The sequence below is a fragment of the Vicugna pacos genome, chromosome 12 (assembly GCF_048564905.1).
Source record: "Vicugna pacos chromosome 12, VicPac4, whole genome shotgun sequence".
Lineage (NCBI taxonomy): Eukaryota > Metazoa > Chordata > Mammalia > Artiodactyla > Camelidae > Vicugna > Vicugna pacos.
The window spans coordinates 51959262-51983924 of record NC_132998.1 but is presented as its reverse complement, the minus strand read 5'-3'; the positions used below and the strand labels follow the sequence as shown (position 1 = coordinate 51983924).

The 24663-nt window shown below is 35.4% G+C and overlaps 1 protein-coding gene across 1 annotated transcript in view; it reads left to right on the top strand.

The window, feature by feature from the left end:
- The window catches only part of TBC1D15 (TBC1 domain family member 15), a 61098-nt gene extending 41710 nt beyond the window's left edge, over positions 1–19388 (top strand). Inside the window, exons 10-17 of the mRNA XM_006197833.3 lie at positions 936–1030; positions 4671–4787; positions 9842–9942; positions 13710–13809; positions 14322–14419; positions 16383–16499; positions 17013–17099; positions 18062–19388. Of these exons, the coding sequence (XP_006197895.1) occupies positions 936–1030; positions 4671–4787; positions 9842–9942; positions 13710–13809; positions 14322–14419; positions 16383–16499; positions 17013–17099; positions 18062–18283 (937 nt within the window). The 3' untranslated portion in view covers positions 18284–19388. The remainder of the gene's footprint in view (positions 1–935; positions 1031–4670; positions 4788–9841; positions 9943–13709; positions 13810–14321; positions 14420–16382; positions 16500–17012; positions 17100–18061) is intronic.
- The last annotated feature ends 5275 nt before the right edge of the window (positions 19389–24663 follow it).

Sequence of the window (24663 nt, the reverse complement as noted above, 5' to 3'; positions counted from 1 at the left end):
TAAGTAACTCACCCATACAAATTGGAGTAGACCAGGGTATGGGAAATCTTTTTATTTTCACTGTTTGAATTTAAATGTTATGAGCACCGTAGTATTTCAGACCAGAAACACTTAAAATGATCTCATTGTAGTTACATTGGTGAATTTGTAGGAAGATGGTAAAAAAAATTCTGGTGTCCTTGTATCAACATTTTAAACGTATTTAGGTATTTTTTTTTAATGTATCTCATTCATCTTGATTGATTTTACAATTTATTATGAAATTATACAAATGGCTCATAGGTGTATTTGCTGTTTAGGCTAATTATCTTTATTTTCCTGTGCTCTTATAACATAAACTGGTCTTTCAAGTTTTGTTTTGTTTTTTTCGAAGTATGTTTCTATTTTTAAGTAATTTATCAGACTTGAAAATAAATATAGACCAACTTTGCAGATACCCTCATTCCCAGTTTGTCAGTCTAGCTTTTGATTTAAAGCTCACTTTCAATCATCTGTATATTCAAACTCTCAGTCTTTTCTTTTTTGAACACATTTGCCAGTCCTTCTAAGACATTTTCACATTACTGAGTGTCTGCAATAAACTGGTTGGGAAATGGAGCTCTTATGTGTCATAAAAAAAAAACTTGTAGATCTGTATTTGTAGTTACTCAGAAATTTTAGTGGTTAAAATATTTAATGACTAGAATAATTTTAGGTATGATATTAAGGATTGAAGTAAATGTTTCCTTAAAATCATACCTAAATTATTCTAGTAGTTTAAAGTTTATGACATATATAAGGTTATTTTATTTTTTCTTTTTTCCACTAATTTATCATAATTTTAAATACTTCGCTATCATATTTATAAACTTACATCTCACTAGCTATAAATGCTTTGATACATTAAAATTTTTTAAAGTGTTCAAATAACTTCAGTGTAAAATTGTTTTCTGTAGTGATGAATACTTCAGGATGAAACTACAGTGGAAATCTGTCAGCGAGGAACAAGAGAGGAGAAATTCGAGGTTAAGAGATTATAGAAGTCTTATCGGTAATTTTTTCTTAATTTTGAAAATGCATGAGAGGGTTACATGAAGCCTTGATAAGATTTAAGAAGTGAATGTAAATGCTACAGAGTTAGGGGTCAAAAAAGAAATCAGAGGCTTGTGGCAAAGATTCTTACTGTGAAAATACATAGAGCCACCTAGGGCAGCGTTGGCAGTGTGGTTTGGACACTCTTTCTAGCTGCAAAGCCTCTATCTGGCTCTCAAGCCCTCTAAGGAAACAGACATTGTTGTGAATTGGGCCAAATAATAAAGGACATAAAACTTCCTCTCAGAGGGGAGGAGGTCACGATGGCAGAGTAGGAGGACTCAGAACTTACCTTCCCCCACAAATACATCAAAAATGCATCTGCATAGTGGAATAATTCTCATTGAAAACTAAGTGGAGCCTGGTACAGCCACCATGGAAAAGAGCATGAAGGTTTCTCAAAAAACTAAGAAAAGAACTACCATCTGATCCAGCAGTTCCACTCCTAGTATATATCTGAAGAAAATGAAAACACTAATTTGAAAAGATACACACACCCCAGTTATTTATAGTTGCCAAGATATGGAAGCAACCTAAGTGTCCATCAACAACAAATGGATAAAGAAGTTGTGATACGTACACACACACACAATGGAATAATACTCGGCCCCCAAAAGCAATGAAACTCTCCCATTTGCAGCAATGTGGGTGGACCTAGAGAGTGTTATGCTTAGTAAAATAAGTTAGAGAAAGATAAACACTTTATCACTTACATGTGGAATCTAAAAAATACAGTTGAACAGATGTATATGACAAAAGAGAAACAGACTCATAGATACAGAAAACAAACTAGTGGTTTTCAGTGGGGAGAGGAGTGGGCCAAGATAGGGTTAGGGAATTATGATACAGAAGCCGCTATGTTTAAAATAGATAAGCAACAAGGCTATATCATACAGCACAGAGAAACAGAGCCATTATTTTGTAATAGCTTTAAATAGAATATGATCTATGAAAATATTATCACTATGTTACACACCTGAAACTAATGTTAATATTGTAAATCAACTATACTTCAATAAAAATGAGAAATCAGAATTGGAGAGTACATTAAAATATGTGTCTAATATTCTTGGCTGTTCATCTTCCAGTAAGAGTATGAATTCAGTCAGTATATTTCTAAGTACTGATATATTTCATTTTGAGTTCTAAAATGTGAATTAAAACAAAAGTTTGTAACTTTATTTGCTTGTTAATTTCATTTAAAAATTGTCTTCCTGATTATAGGAACACCTGGTGTTTATTATAAAAAAATTAGGGATTCTAAATGAGCAAAAAGGAGAAAAATAAAAATTACTTTTGTTTCTGTCATTCAGAGATAGCTATAGTTAAAGAAGCTTTGGTTTATATACCCCAACACCTCTTAATAGGCATATATTTCATTTTTTAATTAAATAAATGACTCCAGATAGTAAATTTTGTCAGTATTTGAGAATTGAATAGCTATTTACCTGGGAATAACTATTCTCTAAAAAAGAGATGCTTGATAGTAGGGATATAATGAAGTTAAATTAGTTGCCTATATATGTATATATATCTCTCTCTCTTAAAGTGAAACATACAAATGGGATGTCAATGGCTAGTTGAATAATCTGGAGTAGTCTGGGTAGGATATATAAATTTGGGTATTGTCAGTATAAACACCCATGGGAATAGATGATGTCACCTAGGTAAAGAGAGGCAGATAAGAAGGCCCAGGAATCCAAGTCATTAGAGCATTGCTTCCTGACTTTGGCTGCATGTTAAAATCACCGGGCATTTTTTGGAATGTTTGTGATAAGTACCAAGTTCTCCTTGTGGATAACTTCCATTTTCTCAGAAATGGGAAGGAAGATCGTCAGAGCTAAGGCGTGGGAGAAGATAACATGTTGGAGGCTTGAGGAGAGAGGAAATTACGTAAAATAGTTACATGAATAGAGAGAGGGAATGCACGAGGGAAAGAGCATGATTGCCGGGCAGTGTCAGGGGTCCCCCAGAGGTTAGTGATGGTGAGTGTGAAATGGAGCCGTCGGCATGTTGTGCTTCTCTTCAGTCTTCTTTAGCTGCATCAAGTTAGATGGAGAGTTGGATTTAATGAGGGCCTTTTTTTTTTTTTAATTTCAGTGCTTATTTTCTTTTTTAGAAATAGTTTCTAGAAATACTTCCCTTATATCTTTTTTTTTCTTTTTAATGGAGGTACTGGGGATTGAACCCAGGACCTTGGGAATGCTAAGGCACTGAGCTATAATGCCCCCCTTATATCATTTTTGATCCCTTTTTGTCTTCTGCCTGGCGTATCATTACTAAATATCTATTTAAGAGGAAAGAAATACAGATAGCTCATGAGAGTACAAATGACTTTTTACTGTGTTTAAAACACCTGTTAAGGCAGATACTCTATGTAAAAATTGTGCTTGAGTTAAAAAAAATAACTCATGTAATAAAAAATAACTATCAACTATAATAGAATGAAACATTTTGATGCTTTTAAATGAAATTTGCCATTGATAGCATGATTTTTTTGGTATTGCTTTTCCTTATTTATTTGAAAAATGTATCCACAGTTCCAGAGATGTGTGCTTACATTCATAGAATCAAATGGAATGTATTTTAACAGAAAGCTAGAATATTGTCCTGGTGATTTTTTAAATGCCCTTATAGAATCTAAACTCAGGTAATGCTCTGTTAGATTCTACTTTATTGTAAAATACCTCCCCATCTCTTCACAACAGTTCTTGAGAGTGTTTTCAAATTATTCAGCTTAATGGGCCAGGGGTTGGGGGAGAGTTACAACTCAGTTATAACTTTTAAACAAAATTTGATTATAGAGTAAGTTCATCACTTTGAATTTCTTTGGATTATTTTTCCTAATTATTGAGGGATTCAAGCTTGGGGAAATAATTTTTAGTTGTTTTAGTCTTTCACAACAAGATACATCTAGTAGGAATCAGTGTTTGTGAGCTGAATTTGTCAAGACAGCTTGGAACATACTCCTGGTGATGTTTCCAGATCTGTTTTTAATGTCATGAATCATTTCCAGAAAAATATGGATTTTTATTTTTTCACAATTAAAATAAATTGCTTATAATTATATGTAAACTGAATAATGTTTATATGAGAATAAGGAAGTAATTTATCCAAAAGCTGATTTTGGGATATGACAAAGAAGTTGATAGCAATTATGAATGAAACAAATCCCTGTGATTGCGCTTGATTGCATAGTAGCTTTTTTCATTACTGTTTTCAAAAACTACTGTATCACATTCATTCACGACTGGTATTTTTATTGCTAACTAATGTGAATATTACTTGGTGTTGGTCTTAATTAATTGAAAGTATTTCTTACTATTCAATTAAAAGATTTCTATGTTTAGATAAAAATTGAAAAAATATTTTAAAATATACCCAAGAGGAGGTGGACTGACTTTGGAAAAATATTCCAAAATGTTAATTTTATTGTGTATCTAAAATGGAATTTGTTGGATTTTTTTTCATTAAGTAAAAGCTCAGCAAGCGAGTAAAATTAATAACAAGAGAAATAATTATGTTCTTGTAAGATGTGAGATTTATGAAAAATCTTTTACTCCAAAGGTTTTCAAATATGTGATGATTTTCTTCCTCAGAAAAAGATGTTAACAGAACAGATCGAACAAACAAGTTTTATGAAGGCCAAGATAATCCAGGGTTGATTTTGCTTCATGACATTTTGATGACCTACTGTATGTATGATTTTGATTTAGGTAAGTTCTCCTCTAGTATTCTAATTTGAAGACATTGTATATGTTTATTTTAGAATTTAAATTTATTAGCCCTTTAGACGTATGTAATAGCTCTGTGGCCTCGTTTTTATAGGGGTTGTTCCACAGAGGACTGGAAACTTAAAAGACTGTGGTTCCCAAATTGTGCACCAAGGAGCACTGGGTTGCTGCTGTGAGTTCATGGGGGCAGTGTGGGATATTTTAAATACTGGAGGGAAATATGGTGACATCTGTAGGACGCTGCTTTAAGTGCCAGCTGAAGTAGTTCAGAGTTTTAGCGTTAGATCACCAAATTCCTTCTGATGAGGTTATAACTGTGCAAAGCAGTGTTGTTGCCCCTGCTGTGATAAGCAAGTAACTGTGAAAATAGATAAGGATGGTGGTCTCCAATTGAATTCCAAGGTTTGAGAAGTAGTGTAGTGCCCAACAGGTGCTAAGTTCCTAGGACATAAATATTTATTACATTGTTTGGATCTTTTTAATAAATGGGAATATTTGTAGTTTTTGAGCCTGAGGTGCCTTGGGAAAAAGATACTGAGCTGTTAACTGAGAAAGTTTGGGAACCTTTTTTTTTTTGATATGCTTTCTCCCTTGTGAAGAAAAGTGCCAATTTGGTATCATAGACAAGCAGTGCAGGTAATTACCTAAGGTGTGTGGAACTTGACTGTCTTTTCTCGGTTAGCCTGATCTCCTTGAAGATTGACTTGGACGGACGGGCTGGAGGTGGGAATGGGGGATTTCATGGAGAGGTGATGCTAAGGGATAGAAAACCTAAGAAACCAATATTTTAAGGGTCAGGAGTACTTGAGCTGTGTTTTTAAAGGACCAATACATTCCCTAAGCATCAACTTTTAAACAAGTATAAATAATGGAAAAGTTTGAGTTACCTACCAGTGTTAGTGACTTCCAAGGAGAGGACAGTGAAAGTAGATGTCTTTCAGATTACCTTCATAAAGCTTGAGACGTCTTTTGGAGAAGAGAAGATAATTGGGTATTTGTCATATTAAAACCAAATTAACCTTAATTACGGGTGCATTTTTTTCATTGTTTATACCTATGTGAATTTTTGGCTTCCTCTTACATGTAAACTAAGGGAAGAAGTAATCTCTCTTGTGGATCTGGAGGCATTAGCCTCTTTGGCGACAGTAGTTGAATATCACAGATTTCTCTTTGAAATGTAAAATCTAGTCAGTCCTGTCTGTGACATCTGTAATAATCATTGAAAACATATTGGTAGAGTGCGTCTCAGGTTACAGAGTCATTCTCAGTTTTGATTTTGATTGTATTAGTGTTCTAAAGAAGTGGAGAAATCATCCCCATTTTATGAGTAAGGTTATACTGATTTAGAGAGTGACTCAGGGTAGCACAAGTAGTAAATATTGGCGATGGAGAGCCAGGTCTTTGTTTCAGGCTGGCGTTCTTGCCTCTGCACATGCAGCAGCCGGAGCCGTTGCCATCTTAGTTTCTGCAGGGAACAGGGTTATCGTCCTAGGGGACAAGCGGCATTGCCCCTGGTACTCTCAGATGGTACTTTTGAGAAAAGAATTAATGCATATTCTCAGAAGGAGTTCCCTGAATACTCAGATTTTTCAGGGTGTAGTCCCAGACCAGCTAACTGGATAAATTGCTGTTTTCATTTGTCTGTATTAATCCAACATTCTTTCTAGTGAAATGCTTAAGTTATCTGAAACATAACCAAGTTTTTTATTAAGAACTCTGGCCTTGTGAGAAGCCAGGGTAGTTTTTATAAAGCAGTGGACCAAATTTCATGCTTTCAAACTCACAGTGAAGTCATCTAGGCTGTAAATTTACTCTTAGAGGTGTTTCTGTCATACTGAGTTGTTTGGCTTCTTACCCCATAGTTGTAGGTGTATTTGCATTGAATATAGTCTCATTAATAGTGAGGAAGAAGACAAAAATTACTGAAAGCAGACAGAAGAACTCAAGGAAAAATAATTTTTAGTTAGTATAAAACACACTACACATTTTTCTAGGAGTATTTTTTTAACAGTATTTTCATGATCATGACTGTGAATAAGCAATAAGTGATTAAATTATACTCAAAATACTGTATGTGAGAAGGCAGGAGAGTGTCTAGTCAAAAAAAATGATTTCTAACTGTTAAAGATTTCTTTTTTTCATTTGATACTCTAAGGACCAAGCTTCAGTTAACCTGGAAAGTTGACCTATATGTAAATGAACATTTTCTCTGTAAGAATGTGTACACTAGAATGATAAGGAGTTCATTTCTCACACCTTCCCCACTGAAATAGCTTTGCTATGAAAATAATTTGGGGGAACTACTTCAGAAATGGTAGTAGTGCTGATTAAGATGTACGTCAGTCAGCACTAGTACAAAATGTGAGTGGCACCGAATGCTAATTTAAACAGCTTTAATCTTTCTTTAATTAAAAGGAATTTGTACATTAATTCCACCCCTACAACTCATGACATACCCCAAAGAACATCATGTATAAAATAAAACAGATTAAAAGCAACCAGAATATGAAGATTAAATCGACTACTTGCTTCAATAAGATTTACCGGGGAAATATGGTAGTGATCCCACGTGAAAGCTGAAGACTTAAAGGATTAAGTTAGCTTCGTAGAAATTTTCATTCATTATAATTTTATAATAAAGCACTTTTTTCCCCTAGGGGGAAAGGTGCTTTGTAACTCTTTTGAATAGTGTACTCTGAAATATTTCTGTTATAGACCATATGCAGTCAGACCCAGTAAAGTTCTCTTTTGCGCTTTGTTGAATTCAGATCAAATTTCCCTCATACTTTAATTGGTTTAGCCTTTATGTTTGTCATTGCTTTCACTGTGTCATTCCCATGTGGGAAAGTTCTGATAATAACAATTTAGTTCTCCTTCCAACCTACTTACTCCTTTCTTAAAAGTGTTGTATTAATCAGAGAAAGAAGTAAAGAAAGAAAAAGATTTCTTATAAGAGATTGGGTTACATAATCACAGAGGCTGAGAAGTCCCACAGTCTGAGATCTACAGCTGGTGGTGTAGTTTGAAGGTCTGAGAGCAGAAGAGTGGGTGGTGTGAGTACCATTCCTTTGAGTCTGAAGGCATGAGAACCAGGAGTACTGAGGGCAGGAGCTGATGGCTCAGCTCAGCTCAGCCAGCCCGGCAGAGAGCAAGTTCAGTCTTCCTCCATCTTTTTGTTCTGTTCAGGCCCTCAACCGGGTTGGATGTTGCCTTGTCACATTGGTGAGGGCCATCTGCTTTAATCAGTTTTCCAGTTCAAATGCTAATCTCTTCTAGAAACGCCTTCACAGGTACTCCCAGAAATACTGTTTAACCAGACATGGGGACATCCTGTGGCCCACTCACACTGACACAAAACTAATCATCACAAGTGTGTATTATTTAAAAAAGCATCTGCAATACATTTGTAAGCATTAGAAATGCTTCATTTAGGTACCATGTTGTATGCCACTTTTTTTCTGGCCCCTTTCTCCAAATGTCTTGGTAAATCCACAGTTTGGTACTGTAATAAATTGGATGCCTGCCTTGGGAACCCACGTGTTTTTTGTGCCAGTGTGAGTAGAGCCATACTTTCCCCCAGGGTACAGTGTAGGCATAGTGAGGTTGGCAAAGACTAGATATAGCAGTAGATTAGGGCAGAAGTGAAGAGCAGATGGAGCTAAACTTTTATTTTAAGGAGATTGAAGTGAGCTGAGTGTCTCTCTATTATACTTTTTTTTGGTAGTGTTGGGGTAATTAGGTTTAGCTGTATCTACTCACTCTCGTGTTATTATTTTTAATCTGAATTTTCTCAAGAGACTTTAGCCTGTATGCTTCCTGGGGTCATTTTTAAAGTTTTCTTCCAAAATGGGAAGAGTGATATAAAATTGTATATAATTTTTAGCAGGAATATTCCACGCCTTTTAAAATATGTGCCGTTTAAGTGGATTCATTGCACATAGATTTTGATGAATGATTAGAATATAAGCTTTGGTTCTGCAGATAAGTGAGAGACTTACTTTCCACTGACTCCCCAAGCTATCGTTGGGAAAAAATCTCTATGTAACTTTAACAAGTGTACAAAAAGGTACCAGAGTTGAGTGATAAAATATGTATGTGAAAAGGCTTTAGTATGGCCCTTGTCCCTTTGTTGGTTCAAGAATCTGTGTCTTAAGTCTGAAATCTAATTGTAAAACATTTAAGAAAATTGAGGATAAGGTAAAACTGAAAAACAAGAAGCTTGACATGGTCAGGTGAAAAGCAAAACTAAGACTTCGTGTTTGTTTTTTAAGTGAGGGGCCTGATTCTTTAACTTTCCAATTTTCTTTTTAACCAAAGGCTGTAAATTAGTGGCGTGACTGAGAAATTATAAGAGCATCAAGAGAAAGGTGGTTAAAGTGGTAGTTTTAGGTATAGAATATTGATTGGATTAAATTCATTTGCTAGCATTAATTGGGTATAGAATAACAGCAAAAAAAAAAAAAAAGAAAATATGAATACGACCATTTAAAAGAGATAATTTTGTTGTGACTCCTTTTGTGTAGATTACCAATAAGCTGGTTGCTAAAGCAGTTGAACCCATTTTAGTTCTTATTTTGCTAGACTTACTCATGGCAGCTTGGTGATCTTGCAGCTTTCTTCCCACGTGGACTTTTACAACACTCTTCTCCATTGCTTTTTCCCCCTTTCCTCTTGACTGTTCCTTCACAAATCTCCCTTTGAGTATGTATTCTGACATTTGATATTTCTCAGGGTTTTCTCTTCACCCTTCTTCTTTCTCATGATGCTTTTACACATTATTTTTTAATACTATTACCATTCTTGTTAGTGATATCTACACTAGCCACTATATACCTGCTTGACATCTCGGTCTAAAACAACTCATCTTTCTCATCTGATCGCGAGATTTCCTCCACCGTGTTTACAAACTTCCGTATCTACTAGTTTCTGAAACCAAAGAAAAGATGTGATTTTAAGTGAAATGGTGATGATACGCACAGAAGGATACATAAAGCTTAGGTTTTTAGAGACATGATTAGTTTTTCTGTTCTTCTTAGGATATGTGCAAGGAATGAGTGATTTACTTTCCCCTGTTTTATATGTGATGGAAAATGAAGTGGATGCCTTTTGGTGCTTTGCCTCCTACATGGACCAAATGGTAAGAATAGATTCTTTCCTTTAATCAAACTAATTTTGAAAATTGTAGTTGTATAATCTTATCGTGTAAGATTGACATTTATATTTAGCCATTTACGGTGGAACTTAAAAAAAAATTGCTCTGCGTTGTTCATTCGTTTGTTTCTTTTTTCAAGTCTTTTCAAGAGGCTTGGAAGTCCTGGTATTGTTTTAATACAAAAAGTAGATACTATATGTCTGTAGAACAGGAATAATCAGGATTTAGTATCAGTAAGTGCGTATGATCTGCCGAAGAGCCATGAGTCATTGTAGAATATTGATGAAATAGATGAATTCAGTTCTTACAAAGTAGTTGAACTTTCATATCATCTGTTTCAGAGATAAAGCTTAGTCATGCCAAGTAATATCCTTACCTTTTGTGAACATTTTGGATTTTTTTTATTATAAGTGACTGATTTTTCTCCAGATGTGTTTGAACTATTTGTAACATTGACACTTTCTTAGTTTTTTCAGAAGCATGCGATTTTTAGTGTTGTACTGTCTATATATACAATTATTACAAAGAACATTTTATCTATTATCTTTGATATATCTTGGAGACAGAGTTCTAGGACAATAGTACAGAAAGAGTATTAACAGGAAAATAAAACAGAACAGCCTTCTCAAGCAATCTGTTAGAAAGGGGGAAAAGAAAGTGTAGGGACTAAGAGGAGATAAAGGCATAGGAAATTCAAAGACCTGGCCACATAGGTCACTGTACTGTTTCAGAATAAAACTAGTATACTTGATGTTGGGCCTTGATATCAGGTACTGAAATGGCTCGCTTGCAGGAGGGTGAAGATTTTGACTGTAATCGTATAGTATGTTTCCCTGTAACACAGAGTCTGGGGTGCAGATGGGGAATTTGGAAATGGTGCCCTTCTCATTTCGGTTACTTCTGTTCTTCCCCTCTTGCCTGCCTGTTTTTCTTTCCCTTCCAGTTTGCCCCAATTTTATCTGTTTCCTCAAGTTTCTTATCCATGGTTCCAACTCATCCTCACTTCTGGTTCTTTTCCATACTTGATAAGATTTGATGGTTTGAAAATATTCTTTTCCTATTTAATAAATACCTAATTATGTAGTCCTTTACCATGATTTAATGCTTTTGGATTATTTGGAAAGATTATTAATTGCAGTAGCCTGGTAATATCATAGTTTGTCTTCCTTTTTTGATTGATTGATTGATTGATTTTACCTGCCTTCTTAGTTCCATTTACTCCCAAGTGCTCTAGAAACCTGAGGCATTTGTTATAAAGGTCTGTACAACTGATATTAATTGTATGAAAACTGTTGTCTGCTTTCCTTTTGTTTTTGTTGTTTATCCTCTTTTCACTAGACCTAGTGTGTTCCTTGGTAAGAGGGGTCATGTATTTGTTTAACTAGTTCTCTGATACGCTTCCAGAATTTTCCTAATGCCTGACATGAGGCTTTTTTGTTCAGCTGATTTTCATAGAAGAAACACGTGACTATTTCCCCAATGCTTAGTTTAGACCTTTACTTAGAGTAGGTATTCCAAGAATTAGCACAGGCATACTGCATTTAGTTTTTTTACAATAATAGTTTTCATACAACTGAGCTAATATTGGCATGTTCAAATATATTGGCTTATGATGCCAAATACACACATACATGCATATGTGTGCATGTCTTTAGGTCTCAGATGTAAAGACTGCTTTCTGAACATCTGTAATGCACACTTCACGGTCTGTTTGTCATTTTTGTGTATGAAGTTTCAAGTTCTTTGTTCTCTTTTTCACAGTAAATGTTCTCTGTTTGCCTTTTCCACTGAGAGTGGTCTGGGGATTTTTCTAGTTTTTATTCTAAAAAGATCTCTTAATATACCATTTCCTAACATCTTTTGTTGTGTAATATTTGAACAAAAGGGCAGCATGTTGTAATCAAAATAATCTGCATGATTATTTTCCACTGCATTGCTGTTGTTCTGGTGTCCTTGAATCTGTGCTACTGTTTGACTCCTCCCTTCTGCTTTACAGCTTGATTTCATGTAAGTTTTTACTACTTTTATGAGGCTGAATCCAGTGTCTGTAGATGTCCATTGTTGATATTTACTCACATCTAATGTAGGTCTAGGCGTAGACTTTGTCTATTATTGAAATATTATGGAAATATTTACAGAATGATCTAATGAACTTTTTTATACCCACCACTCATTTTGCCATGTAATTCAGTCCCTCCCTTCCCTCTCACCCCTTTCCATGTTTGTACACACACACACCTGTGTGTACATGCATATACATACGTGCATACCTGCATACATATGTGTATGTCTGCACATGTGTATTTATTTACAGTTACACCTGAGGCCCTTTGTATATCCATTGTTAATCTCATTTTCCTTTCTCCGGGAATAGCTGCTTTCCTGCAGGTGGCTTCTGTCACTTTGGGAATGCTTCTTTTTATAGCAGAGGGGGTAGCAATGGCTAGGCGATGTTGGTACTTCCCAACCAACTCTAGCTTTTAGTCATGTCACGATAAAAACTATGCTGTTCATCAGAGAGTTAGTTCTGCCTTTCCCTTAGAGTTCCATATGGGAAATCTGAAGAAACTATATCCCAGAAGCTTGCATTAGTCCATTAAACTAGTTCATTAAATCACTAAAGAGAAGCCAGTTTATTGAGAATCACTAGCCCTTAATTTTTTTCTTTTCACCAAGAAGGAATGGTTTCTAATCTGATAGATACTTCGAATAAAGCACTATTACTGTCTCTAAAACTAAAAAAACAAGTCTGAGGGAGGGGATGTTGTTCTTAGGCTTGTCACAAAGTCAGTGCAGTAGGCCACCATAGAGGGCTCAGGAAACGGGGGTTAAAGGAGTCAGAATCATCGAAGAAGCATTTCATTTATTTTGGTGTGCTCCCATCCCCCAAACCTTGACTGAAGTGTTGGTAGGGAATCTGCTCAACTTCGAAGATCATTTAAAACATGTAAACCACAGCAGTCTCAGACTTTGTGATCTCAGGACCCCTTCACACTCGTAAATATTATTAAGGATTCTTAGAGCTTTTGTTTGTGTGGGTTATGTCTTTTGATGTTTCTCATCTGAAAAATTAATACTGAGAAATTTATAAATATCTATTAATTCATTTAAAAATAACAGACCTATTATACCTTAACATACGTATATTTTTTAATGAAAAGTAACTTTTCCAAAACAAAGTTTACTGAGAAGAGGAATTGTTTTACATTTTACATTTTCTTTAATGTTTGGTTTAACAGTTAAGTAAGAGAGGTGACTTTCATATCTGCTCCTGTGTGCTGTCCAGTGCAGTATCACATATCGTACACCTTTTACACTTGCGGGAGAACTTAAAGTACGAAATGCATAGATTATTTCAGCATTGTCATGAAAATGGTTTTGACTTCATAGATTCCGTATTGTCATCAAATCTAAGAAATAATTAGTTAATTCTTCCGCGTGAGATACATGTTAAAGATAAAATTAATTTTATTTCATATGTTAATTGAAAGAAATATTTAACAGTGAAAGTGATTTGGTAAGTTTATTTCCCATATGTGAAAAAATAGTCCTTAGTTTAAGACCAAAGATTTTTTTTTTCCCTCCTTTTTAATGTTGCTTTAGCATTTTAATTAGTTGTGAGTTTTAAATATAACCAGTGTGGTATAAGTCCAACACTTGTCCTTATCCTCATGGCATAGTTATCAGTGATTATATACTGTAAAGCGTTCATTGAATATTACTTATGTGACAACAGTTATTTCCTTTTAAAGCATCAAAATTTTGAAGAGCAAATGCAAGGCATGAAGACCCAGCTAATTCAGCTAAGTACCTTACTTCGGTTGTTGGACAGTGGATTTTGCAGTTACTTAGGTAAGTTTAGTGAATCAAAACTCTACCCAGCAAATTGTAGGGTAATACTCAGAGGGAAAAAATGCAGAGAACTCTTTTAAAGACATATACACCCTGCCAGTGTTGCCTGGACTCCCCTGAGGACTAAAAGTGTGGGATCGAACTGTAAATAGTTGTAAACACAATGTAAATGCTATGTAAGTAGTTGCCAGATGTGGCAAATTCAAGTTTTGCTTTTGAAACTTTTTGGAAAAAAAATTCTTTAATTCTTTAACAAATACTTTTCTATCCATAGTTGTTTAAATCTGCAGATATGGAGGGTTGACTGTTTGTTCTTATGTGATGGTTTCTTTTAAAGAAGTTAGCCTGCAATTTGAATTGTTTCCTTGAATTAGTAGAAAGCAGTTACATTTATAGGACTTTTAATAGCCTAAGATGAACAGAAAAATTTGAGTTTGAAATAGTTTATTGTATTCTGAGATAATTAGCATAAGAGTAAGCCATATATAAATATTTCTTTTTTCTTTCTGTAGAATCCCAGGACTCTGGATACCTTTATTTCTGCTTCAGGTGGCTTTTAATCAGATTTAAAAGGGAATTTAGTTTTCTAGATATTCTCCGATTATGGGAGGTAAGTTCTTAAATTATTATTAAAATATAATATTTATTATGGAAATAAACATTTGTATCTATAAATAGATTGTAATATCCCGACTGGAATTTCTAAAGCAGTTTTGTTCCGAAATTCTGGTGGTTTGTGGTCTCTCCTTAAAAATTAACAATCTTGAACTGAATGTCTGGTCTTTGGAGCTTTTTTCTGTAAATCAAACCCTTGGGGCCAGTAGGTTTCCCAGAACCAGTTCTCTGGACCATTTGTTCCTGTGTTCTTTCCTTGGGAGATGGGACTTCATGTGAGGCTCGGCCACATTCTGGTGTAGCTTCGTACAGAGTTAAGGAAGTTTTGTCAGGCCGGTCCTTAGAGATAGTGCTTTATTTGCAGTCTGAAGCATTGGGAGGGAACTGACTTATGTTTGGCTTTTTTTTTTTTTTTGAAAGAAATTTGAGTGAGAGCAAAATACGAAGAATAATACAACAAACATCCCACTATTCACATTTAACATATGTAAACATTTTGCCTTACTTACTTCTAGTTTTTTTCTCTTTTCTTTCCAAGAAAAAAACATTTAAGGATATAGCTCACATCTTTGCTCACCACCCCAAGCCCCATTTCCCTCTTTCCACTCTAAGGGATACCCATGATCATGTTTTTGGTGTATATTGTTTTATTCCATTTTGCACCCAGGGCACCTCTTGATGAAAAACAAAATTACTACTTTCTTTTCACGTATCTGTTAATTGTTAACAGACGGATGAGCTTTTGAAATAGAATATTGGTAAAACAACTGATTGCTACCTTATCTTTATAAAAATGAAGATGACAGAAATTTTCCCAAAGAATCGGGAGAATAATCCATTTGGATAATGAAAGCCTTAGTCTACACTGGAACCACAGTGCCCTCCGAGGCTGTTACAGGTGGAGTCGATTCCTGTACTCCTGGTGACTGTGCTCCCATTAGAGGAGGTGATGCTCTGACTTACGGGGATCACTTCCTTTGTTTGACATTAGAAGGAAAGCGCATATGCTCTCAACCTAGGATCATATTTTAAAGCTTATCAATTTTGTTAAATTAGTATTTCAACTTCTTTTTTTTAAAGTTACCACGTAGCTGGAATAATTTCTTAATCTGTGTTTACCAAGTAAATTGGAACTTTTAATGGAACCTTTGAGAGTAATTACATTGTAATTAAACTTTCAAAAATTGGATTTAGTATGAAAAGTATCCAACTTGATTTACTTTTGGTGAAAGAAGAAAAAATATTTCAGCTGTGCTTTAATAGCATTGTTTACATGAGTTTTTGATTTTTCTAGAAAAGGTATTATTAGGTACATTAACCAGGGGGAAATTAAGACCTTCAGCTTTAGGACATTACCTGTACTTAAGGAACTTAGCAAGAAGTGCAGCTATTGATAAAATATTTTATGCATTTGGGTATAAGTTTGGGGTGGTCCATTCAGTTTTTGTCATAATCAGGAATACTCTGAGTTCATTACATAGTATGATGTTTAGAAATTGGAGCTACCTCTGGGTGTTTTTGATTCCATGCAATGTATAAATGCATCTTTACTTCCACAGTTTAGCACTACCCACCCCTCTTCCTCCACGATACTGAAAAACTTTTAAGTAAAGGGTCAGAAAAATATCGAAAATGCCTCTAACCCTTACACCTTAACCTCTTGGCTGTGGCTCCTTAATTCATGCCATTTATCTTACTGGCTAGACTCAGTGTTACTGTAGTTACCCAAGGAGCCACATTTGGAATTCATTGTATTCACATCATGTTAGTTACTTCGCAGGTAAAGGTGAGACTTCCCTTCCCCACACCTCATTTCACTTAACTAGAAAAAGAGTGGACTCTCCCATCTAGACAGCTTCTGCATTGCATAGAAGGCATTCAGAGTTCAGCACTGTATCTGTGAGGAGAGCATTTTAGAATTGGTATAGTTTACTAAACAGGTGTTCTATTTTTTATAGGTGATGTGGACTGAACTACCATGTAAAAATTTCCATCTTCTTCTCTGTTGTGCTATTCTGGAATCAGAAAAGCAGCAAATAATGGAAAAGCATTACGGTTTTAATGAAATACTTAAGGTAGTGATTCCTTTAATTTAGATTTTAATATTTTGACTCTTTCCTCCTTTTGGTGGGACTGATGTACGAAACATTCCCTTGGAGCATTACTGAAGCCCCTGAGTAACTTAAATTTTACCAATAACAGTACCAGGACTGGCTCTCTGAGAAGGACAGTTCAATAAGTACATATTGGCTACTTATTTTTCCTAGCTAATTAGGAAGAAAAGGAAATTCAACGAATGCTCTTTTATGTAGTTTAGTTTTCTAAAAAAAAATGTCTTTTGCTTATAACTTTGACATAGTAGACTTGGGACAACTGCTGGATTTAATGTTCCATAAGCTTATTAACTTTTTTAGATTTAAAACTTGAAATGATGTAATGAAAGACATATTAAATTTCTTGTTTACTTGTAGTATATATTTTTATTTTAAGGATTTTTATCTACAGTGTAATATAAGTAATAAATTGTATAGTAGAACATACTGGTGTTTCAGTTTCAATCATCATTTTATTTTATTGATTTATTTTAGCATATCAATGAATTGTCCATGAAAATTGATGTGGAAGATATACTATGCAAGGCAGAAGCAATTTCTCTACAGATGGTAAAATGCAAGGTATCTATACAGAGTTTTAAGTAATTGCTGGGTTTTTTGTTTTGTGTTTTTCGTGGGTTAAGGTCAAGAAAGAATTTTTCTTTTTAGAAGTAATAGATGGCAGCAAGTTGAAGGCAGACACAAAACATTGGCTAGTGTTTGTTTAGCATTGTAGATTTACAGCACCTAATTGAAAACAATTGATTAATTATGCTAGATAGGAAACATATAATAATGCAGAATTACAGAAGTAATGAAAACACTTCTGCAGCAACCAAAGAGGCTGTAGAACTTAAGCATTGATACATTACCCAATTAAATCAGTGACTACAGAGTAGGACTTCGCATTAGATATATAGCATCTCCAAGTAAAGACAGATGCTAATCAGAAATAATTAAGTGAATAGTACTTGGTCTGTGTCATTACATGTGTATCAGTCAAGCTCTTAATTATCTCAAAAACAAGCCATATTTGATGTATTATATTCTCAGTTTAAACCAAAGTATTATACTTTTGGTGTATTTTGATTTTCATATTTTTTAGAGAATTCTTACTTGGTCTTTGTATCATTTGTTCATGGTTCCAAATATTTATAGTGGCTCAGTTCTACAGGTATTTATTTGATAGCTGTTCTGTTCAAAACTGTCAGTAAGATGCTTCGTATGTTTAAGAAACTTCTGTGTCTTGAGGGAGAAAGGTGATGTAAAGGAGAATGAAATAAATGCAAAATATTAGAAAACAATATGTTTGTGGGAGTAGTGGGGTGGAGTGGAGAGTGGCTAATTCAGAATACGTCAGAGAGCCACTTACTAAAAGAGTGCTTAGGACATCATTTGGAGTGGAGAAGGAAGGTTTGAGAGGGTGCAGAACGATTGTACTGTTAAAACAAACGCTCTGATGTAGTCTTAAACAGAAGTGTTAATTTGTGATTACTTTCCCTCTATGGTGAATGACAGATTTGTGTTTGATTTTTCTTATTCAGGAGTTGCCTCAAGCAGTTTGTGAGATCCTGGGGCTTCAGGACAGTGAAGTTACAACACCAGATTCAGACACTGGTGAAGATGAAAATGTTGGCATGGCTAATTGTCTGACACCTGCGTTTCAGAGTAACTCCTTGTCTGTACTTGCCACCAGTGGAGCCAGAGATGACAACCCAACAGAGATAACAGTGTCCCCAAATGTCAGCAGATTAACACCTGCATGATCACTCTTCTTGCTTAATTTTTGAAGAGACACTTTGTTGAACTTTTTTTAAAGTACTTGAAAGGTGGAAATTTGAAATCTTGGTATTGATCATGCTTTAAGGTTTATGGAAAGAGTGTACTGATGTTCTTGCATTAAAGCTTTACAAAGATTTAAACTAATTATTTTTGTAGTTACTTCTACCAAATAGCCTTTCCTTTTCAATAACATTCCTTAGTATTTTTATAGCTCAGTACATTTTATTTTCTTGCTGAAAAACTGGAATTGGATAAATATTACAAGTGGATGAGTTGGAAATTATGCACTTTGAAAAACATTCACTTTGTTTACTCCAAGTTTAATGGGTTTGGATTTGATTAAATTAAATGTTTGGGCCTTCTATACCATTCTAAGCTGAGTAGATTGTTACCCGGTGACAAAATAAAAGAATCTGTTTTTTCTCTATTGTTTACAACAGTACTCAGCTTAAATATTTATGCTGGTGGAATGTGATTTGGACATTTTCATCGATGCAATTTAATGTGTAGATAAGGAGCTATTTCAACCATAATAAGTGGATTGGCAGTATATTTTTTACATTGAACTTTCCTTCACTTGTATATAAAGACTGTATAAGTACTTATTTATGAGTATAAGAAAGGATAGGCATATTTTCTTTAACTGAATAAACTTGACTATTGATTTATATAACCTGATTTCACAAAGTTAATACATAGCTTCAATATGAGATCTTTTTCAAAACTATTTTCTTAACGAAACATTATTTCATGAGACTACATTCAACCCTGTACCTGGTGTAATTTTCAAGTTAACTGCTTGTAGCCTCACTTTGCTAATAATGTTTATTATCTTTCTTAATGATGCATTAACTGATTAATCAGGTCTTTAAATTTTTATAAAATACTCTTTACAAAAAGCTTATGTCAAAAATTTCAATATACCATCATGAGTCTCAAAGTAATACTTTTTTGTATATGAACGAAGAAGTTGTCTTTACCATGCAGTGTTGCATGATTTTAAGTTATGTGGAATTAACAGAACTGATTCCGTTTTAATTGTGATTTGTTAACTTCTGTACATATCATTAAAATAAATTTGAAGTTGAAGTAATGTTTTCAGTTAAATTACACTTAGAAATAATCTGCTAGTTCTTCATCAGAAGAAAAAAATCCAGTATGGACCCCAGTCTTACATTTTTAGGTGAGTGAAACAACCATTTGTGAATGAGTTGGGGAAATGAGCAAAAAACATGACCCTATATATAACTGAAAAACATTTTTCATTAGCGTGAAATTGGGCATGGTGTTATCCTTGGAGGATGTAATTATCTGAATCAGTAAAGCAACTTCCTACAATTGATGTTGATAATGTAAAATAAAAATTACATAGTTCTCAAATGGTCTGGTAGATAGACTTTTTTTTTTTTCCAGAAAGCTAGAGAACCAAATGAACTTTTTTTCTTGCTTGAGCATTAACTGACAATCATGACAGTAGAACCATTAGATTGTAGCTTTTAATATCATATGTATGTTATCTTTCATCAGTTAATAATGAGTAAGCCTATTCAGAGAAAAAGAAAAAAAGTAAACTGATCAAAAACTCGGCATCTCCAGCCTTTCATTTCCTGCTGTTCAGGAAATTGCTGAGAACATCTTGATGTCTTTCTTGTTCTTCCTGGACAGGGTTTTTTGGGAGTTTTTCTACTATGTAACATATAATGTCTACTTTAGAGTTTTAAAAAAATCTTAATACATTTAGTAAGTTGAACTTTTGTCAAGTTTCATTATTAAAGCTACTGTTAAAAGGTTAAAGTGTTTTTACCAAACAGTCTGAATTTCTTTTTAGCCTGTTTTTTATATGGAAGTGATAATAATATAGTGGTAGGGAAAGTCTTCACTTAATCGGAGTTATTGCAGACTCTTGCAAAATTCAGTTAGCAAGGACCGTGTAAACTTGATCTGTTGATATTGCTACAGTAGGTTCAGGTAAATGTCTTAGTCTAACGTTTTAAAGATTTGTTTATTTCAGTTCTTCACAAATGTAAACTATTATGTGCTATAGTATGTGATAATTTAAAGTTAAAATTCAAGTAATTTGGTTGTAGAAAGTATTTTCAGTTCTGTTAGGAGTCCACAGGAAACCTTTTTGTATTGAAGAATCATCTCTGTTTTGATTGTTTCGTGTGTCTAGGATTCTTCATCTCTTTGTAATGTTAGGAACTTTCGTGTCGGTAACGACTAAAGCTTTTTCGAGTGAGGAAAACAGCCTTTTGGGATGGATAGTGATTCTTGCTAAACCTGACATTTCCAAAGGTTTTTATGAATGCCAACTAATTCCTAGGGGAACTTGATATAATTATGCCCATTATTAATGATAGCTTGTATAAAGTAACCCACAATGTTTATTGAAGAACCCAGAACTTCACCTTAGTGTGCAATTATGTGATAAGGTAACGTCATTGCAGCTTGGGGTTCCAGAAGATGCATGAACCTCTTACTGTGTTTGAAGTCTTGTGTACATACATGTGTGTCTGGTGGAGAGATCATATAGTTTTTCAAAAGCTTCCCTGATTTTCCCCAAAAGTGGAGAATAATTGTTACAAATTATATAATGTGAGGATAATAATGTAATTTGACCCATGCTAATGGTTTTATGTGCATAACTCCGTTAATTAAAGTTTCTTCAGAGTGCTCATTTCCACTTCTTGATCTGTATTGTCAAAATACATGTCCAGGCTCTACTTCAGATCTACAGAATCAGAATTTTTGGAAATGAGGTCAAGGACTCTGTTCTACAGGCACCCAGGTGGATCCTGAGCCTCTCTGAAGTCAGAGAAGTGGCCTTGTATATCGAGTTCATGGCTTACCATGTTGACTTATGGTCAGGTAGACAAGTCCCTAAGTTTTTAAAACGTAGTTCCTTGATGTTCTAAGCTGGATTTGCCCTAGTTCTGGCCACCATTTTTTATAAAAAGTGATGACAGTCCTCTTAGCATATTTTATTGTAGGTTTCCCCCTCCGTTCTTAGATTTTGAAGACAAACTTTCAGTGTCATTTTATTTCTGAATATGAAACAGGATTAACTTTGAAATAAACCTGAAAGGTTTCCGTCAGTATCTAATGTTACTGGATCATAAACATCTGTACTTGTAATGTGTACACTGCCATTTGAATGATGCAGTGTATTTGCCTGTTCTCCCCTTGGGTCCTTTAATATGGGGGTTTTAAGTTGTAGATTTTTGAGGGTTATTCTGATTATAAATATTTTTCTCGGTGTCATATAAGTAGACTCCTGTTTTTCAGGCTATCCATCTTAGAGAAAAACAGGGTGTTGTCCTCAGATGCAAAGGTGGGGCGGAGTAGGGCAGTGAGACTGGTCATACCCTGTGACTCTGGATATCCGTGCAGGCTTTTAGCCCATGGGAACCTGTGTTGTTAACAAACTCACTGTAAAGAAAAACTGTGATCAAAGTTTCTTTCTAAGAGCTGTTGGGAATCAGAAATACCCTGTTTTCCTCATGTTCAATCCCTGAGTTAGAATTGGAATGTTAGAATAGTAGGTCAGCTGTTAAACACGCATCCTCAAATACCTACACGGTTTGTTGCTCCTCGCATCTCTATGTGCAAAAGTAGACAGAATGAAAAGAACAAATTCCAGTAAGCTTGGCTGTGATCAATGAGCAGCCCTGTTCTCTTTCAGCCGTTTTAATTAAGAAGACTTATTAACTGCAGAGATGGGTTTTTGTTGTGAGCCAATAGTAGGTATCTCCAACACCACACTAGTCTGGAGACACGAGACCCAGTGGGTTAGCAGACTGCTTGAAAAACACCGCTAGAGCTGTTTTCAGGTTGCTTTCGATGTTGTGTGGCCTGATTGTACATCTCTTTCCCATAGGTGCCACAGGCTCACTTTGCAAAGCAAATTGTTCTCCAGTGGAGAAGCTGTCAAGGTACTTGTGAGCGCTTAGCATTTACACTGCGTGCCCCTGTCCCTGTCTGGCACAGTTTGCAGGAAACATCCAAAGAAAATTTGGGTCACATGCTTTCTGTTAACTGAGTCAAGGGTTAAATGAGCCAAATAGAGTGCTGACTAGGAAGTCGTTAGCAGTTAACAGCATCTAACCCAAATAGACGATGTAAAGACTAAATCGTTAACTTTTCTGAGTGAAATTAAGTTTTCATTTTTTTTATACTCTTAATAGGAGTTATGCTATTACAGATGCACAAATGCTCCTATCCCCTCCTTCCCCGCTTCCAAAATTCAAGATACAGTCTTGCATATGTCTGGGTGTAAAGAAGTTAACTCTAAAACCAATTTTGTTAAATTCCTCAATTTAAATGCAGCTTCTGACGAGATTGGGTGCATTCAGTGGGGTATGGCTGTAGACTAGATGCAATTTCTGAATAACTTTGGGACAAGTATCTATTCTCTTTGGTTTACAGAGCTTTGAAGGATTCTGTATGTAGGCCAGTGGACAGCCCAAATGAGGGGAAACTCAGTCATCAGAACCATCAGGTTCTCACTAGTTTCCTTCACATCCTATTAATTGTCTCCCAAACCAGCCTTTTAAGTTTCTGCTTAGCATGACTTGTTGCAAAGTTTCATTGATTGTGAAGATTGAGGGGAAAATAATCACTTTCATTGTTTCGTATCTAAGAAGAGTGACAAACCCTGGCTTCGTAAACTCCAGCTTACAGAATGGATGGGTTAGTCTTGAAAGAGACATATCTTTTCTTAGGGAAGGAATTTAAGGAATAAGAACGTATCAGCTGAGGTCCAGTGGACTGAATGCAGGTGGCAGAACCCCGGAGCCACAGCCCAGAATCGTTTTTCCTGATCTATTCCTCTGTTCCTAACAGGACTGTAACTGAATCATTCCAGCCGTGAGAACTCACCCCCTGCCTCCACTTTATTTTTTTTTCCTTTAATGCTTGTAGAGGAGGAAATTCTTTGCCACAGAAATTCCCATTTACTTTTGGTTGCTCTCCCAATGTGACTTTGTGATGCTTTTCATATGTCTTGGGTTTGCTGAGTTTTCCGTATCTGAAACTCTGTAGTTCAGAATTAGACATAAAAAGGTATGTTTAGAAGAGTGGGATTTTATTCTGTGAGAGGGCTGGGTAATTATGAGCATTTTATTTGTTCGCTTCACAGTGTGGAGGGGACCTGTGACAGGCCTGGCCTTGGTTAAAGGGGTCCCTCTTATTTTAACTGCTTTCCTAAGATTCCTAGGTTTCCCTTAAGGACTCACGTGGTCTGAGAGCATCACTATGGATTAAAAGTGTATATATATATATACACACACACATTCTTTGTTAAACTTGCTTTTAAAAACCTTGGAAGTTTGGTAGCAGAGCACATACTTAGCGTACACGAGGTCCTGGCTTCGATCCTCAGTACCTCCTCTAAAAATAAATAAATAAACCTAATTACCACCCCCCAAACAAAAACCTTGGCAGTTTCGTGTGCCTTCTTTTTTCTTTTTGTTTTCTTATTTATCTGCTACCACTGACTTGGTTTCTTGGTCACAATTTTGAGTTACATAACATGTAAACACGAATAATAGGAGTTGTTTTGATTGGTGGTGCTTCTGGACAAATCGTACCGCTTGCTTGAGGCACTGGTTTTCTCAAGGAGTTCAGGGTGGCTTGCGGGGGTGTAGATACTTGGATCACCTTGTGACGTGCTTTCTGTTCTTGCCACGGACATGGAGTTCATCCTACAAAACTCTGGGAGACACGTGTCAGGGAAAATTCACACTGGATTGTTCATACTAGAAGATGTCCACTGCGATCACAAACATAAAACAGAAGAGGTAAACTATTTGGGTAAGAGCCTAGGTTTTGGAGTCAGGTAGTCACGGATTTGAGACCTGGCGCCCAGTTGTTTCTTCGTTTTATGACCATGATGATTCTCTCGGAGCCCTCAGTTTCACACCCGCAGGTGGAGATAATACCTACCCCACTCATGAGGAGGAAGTGGAATACACGTGAAATGTTTATTACAGTGCCTGGCATGATTAAGCGTTAATAAATTCTATCATTATTTGACAGCAAGCAAAAATACACCACCACAGACCATTTTTGTTCTTCGAGCTACGCAGTCTACTTTTACTCACAAAAACATGGTGCCTTGGGGCACCATTTGGTTTGTTTTCCATCGGCTGAGGTCAAACCTGAACTGCGTATTCCAGTTTCATCTGAGCCTCTGCCTCACTGACCCCAGAAAAAAATCACTGTCCCCTTTGTGCTTTAGTTTTATGCTCTTCAAATTAGCTTAAATGTGCTTGCCTTTTGTGTCTCCCTTTATGAAAGTTGTCATAAAAACACGATAACGAGAACATAAATGTAAGAGATTTCGTATTTGCTTACTAATAAATCA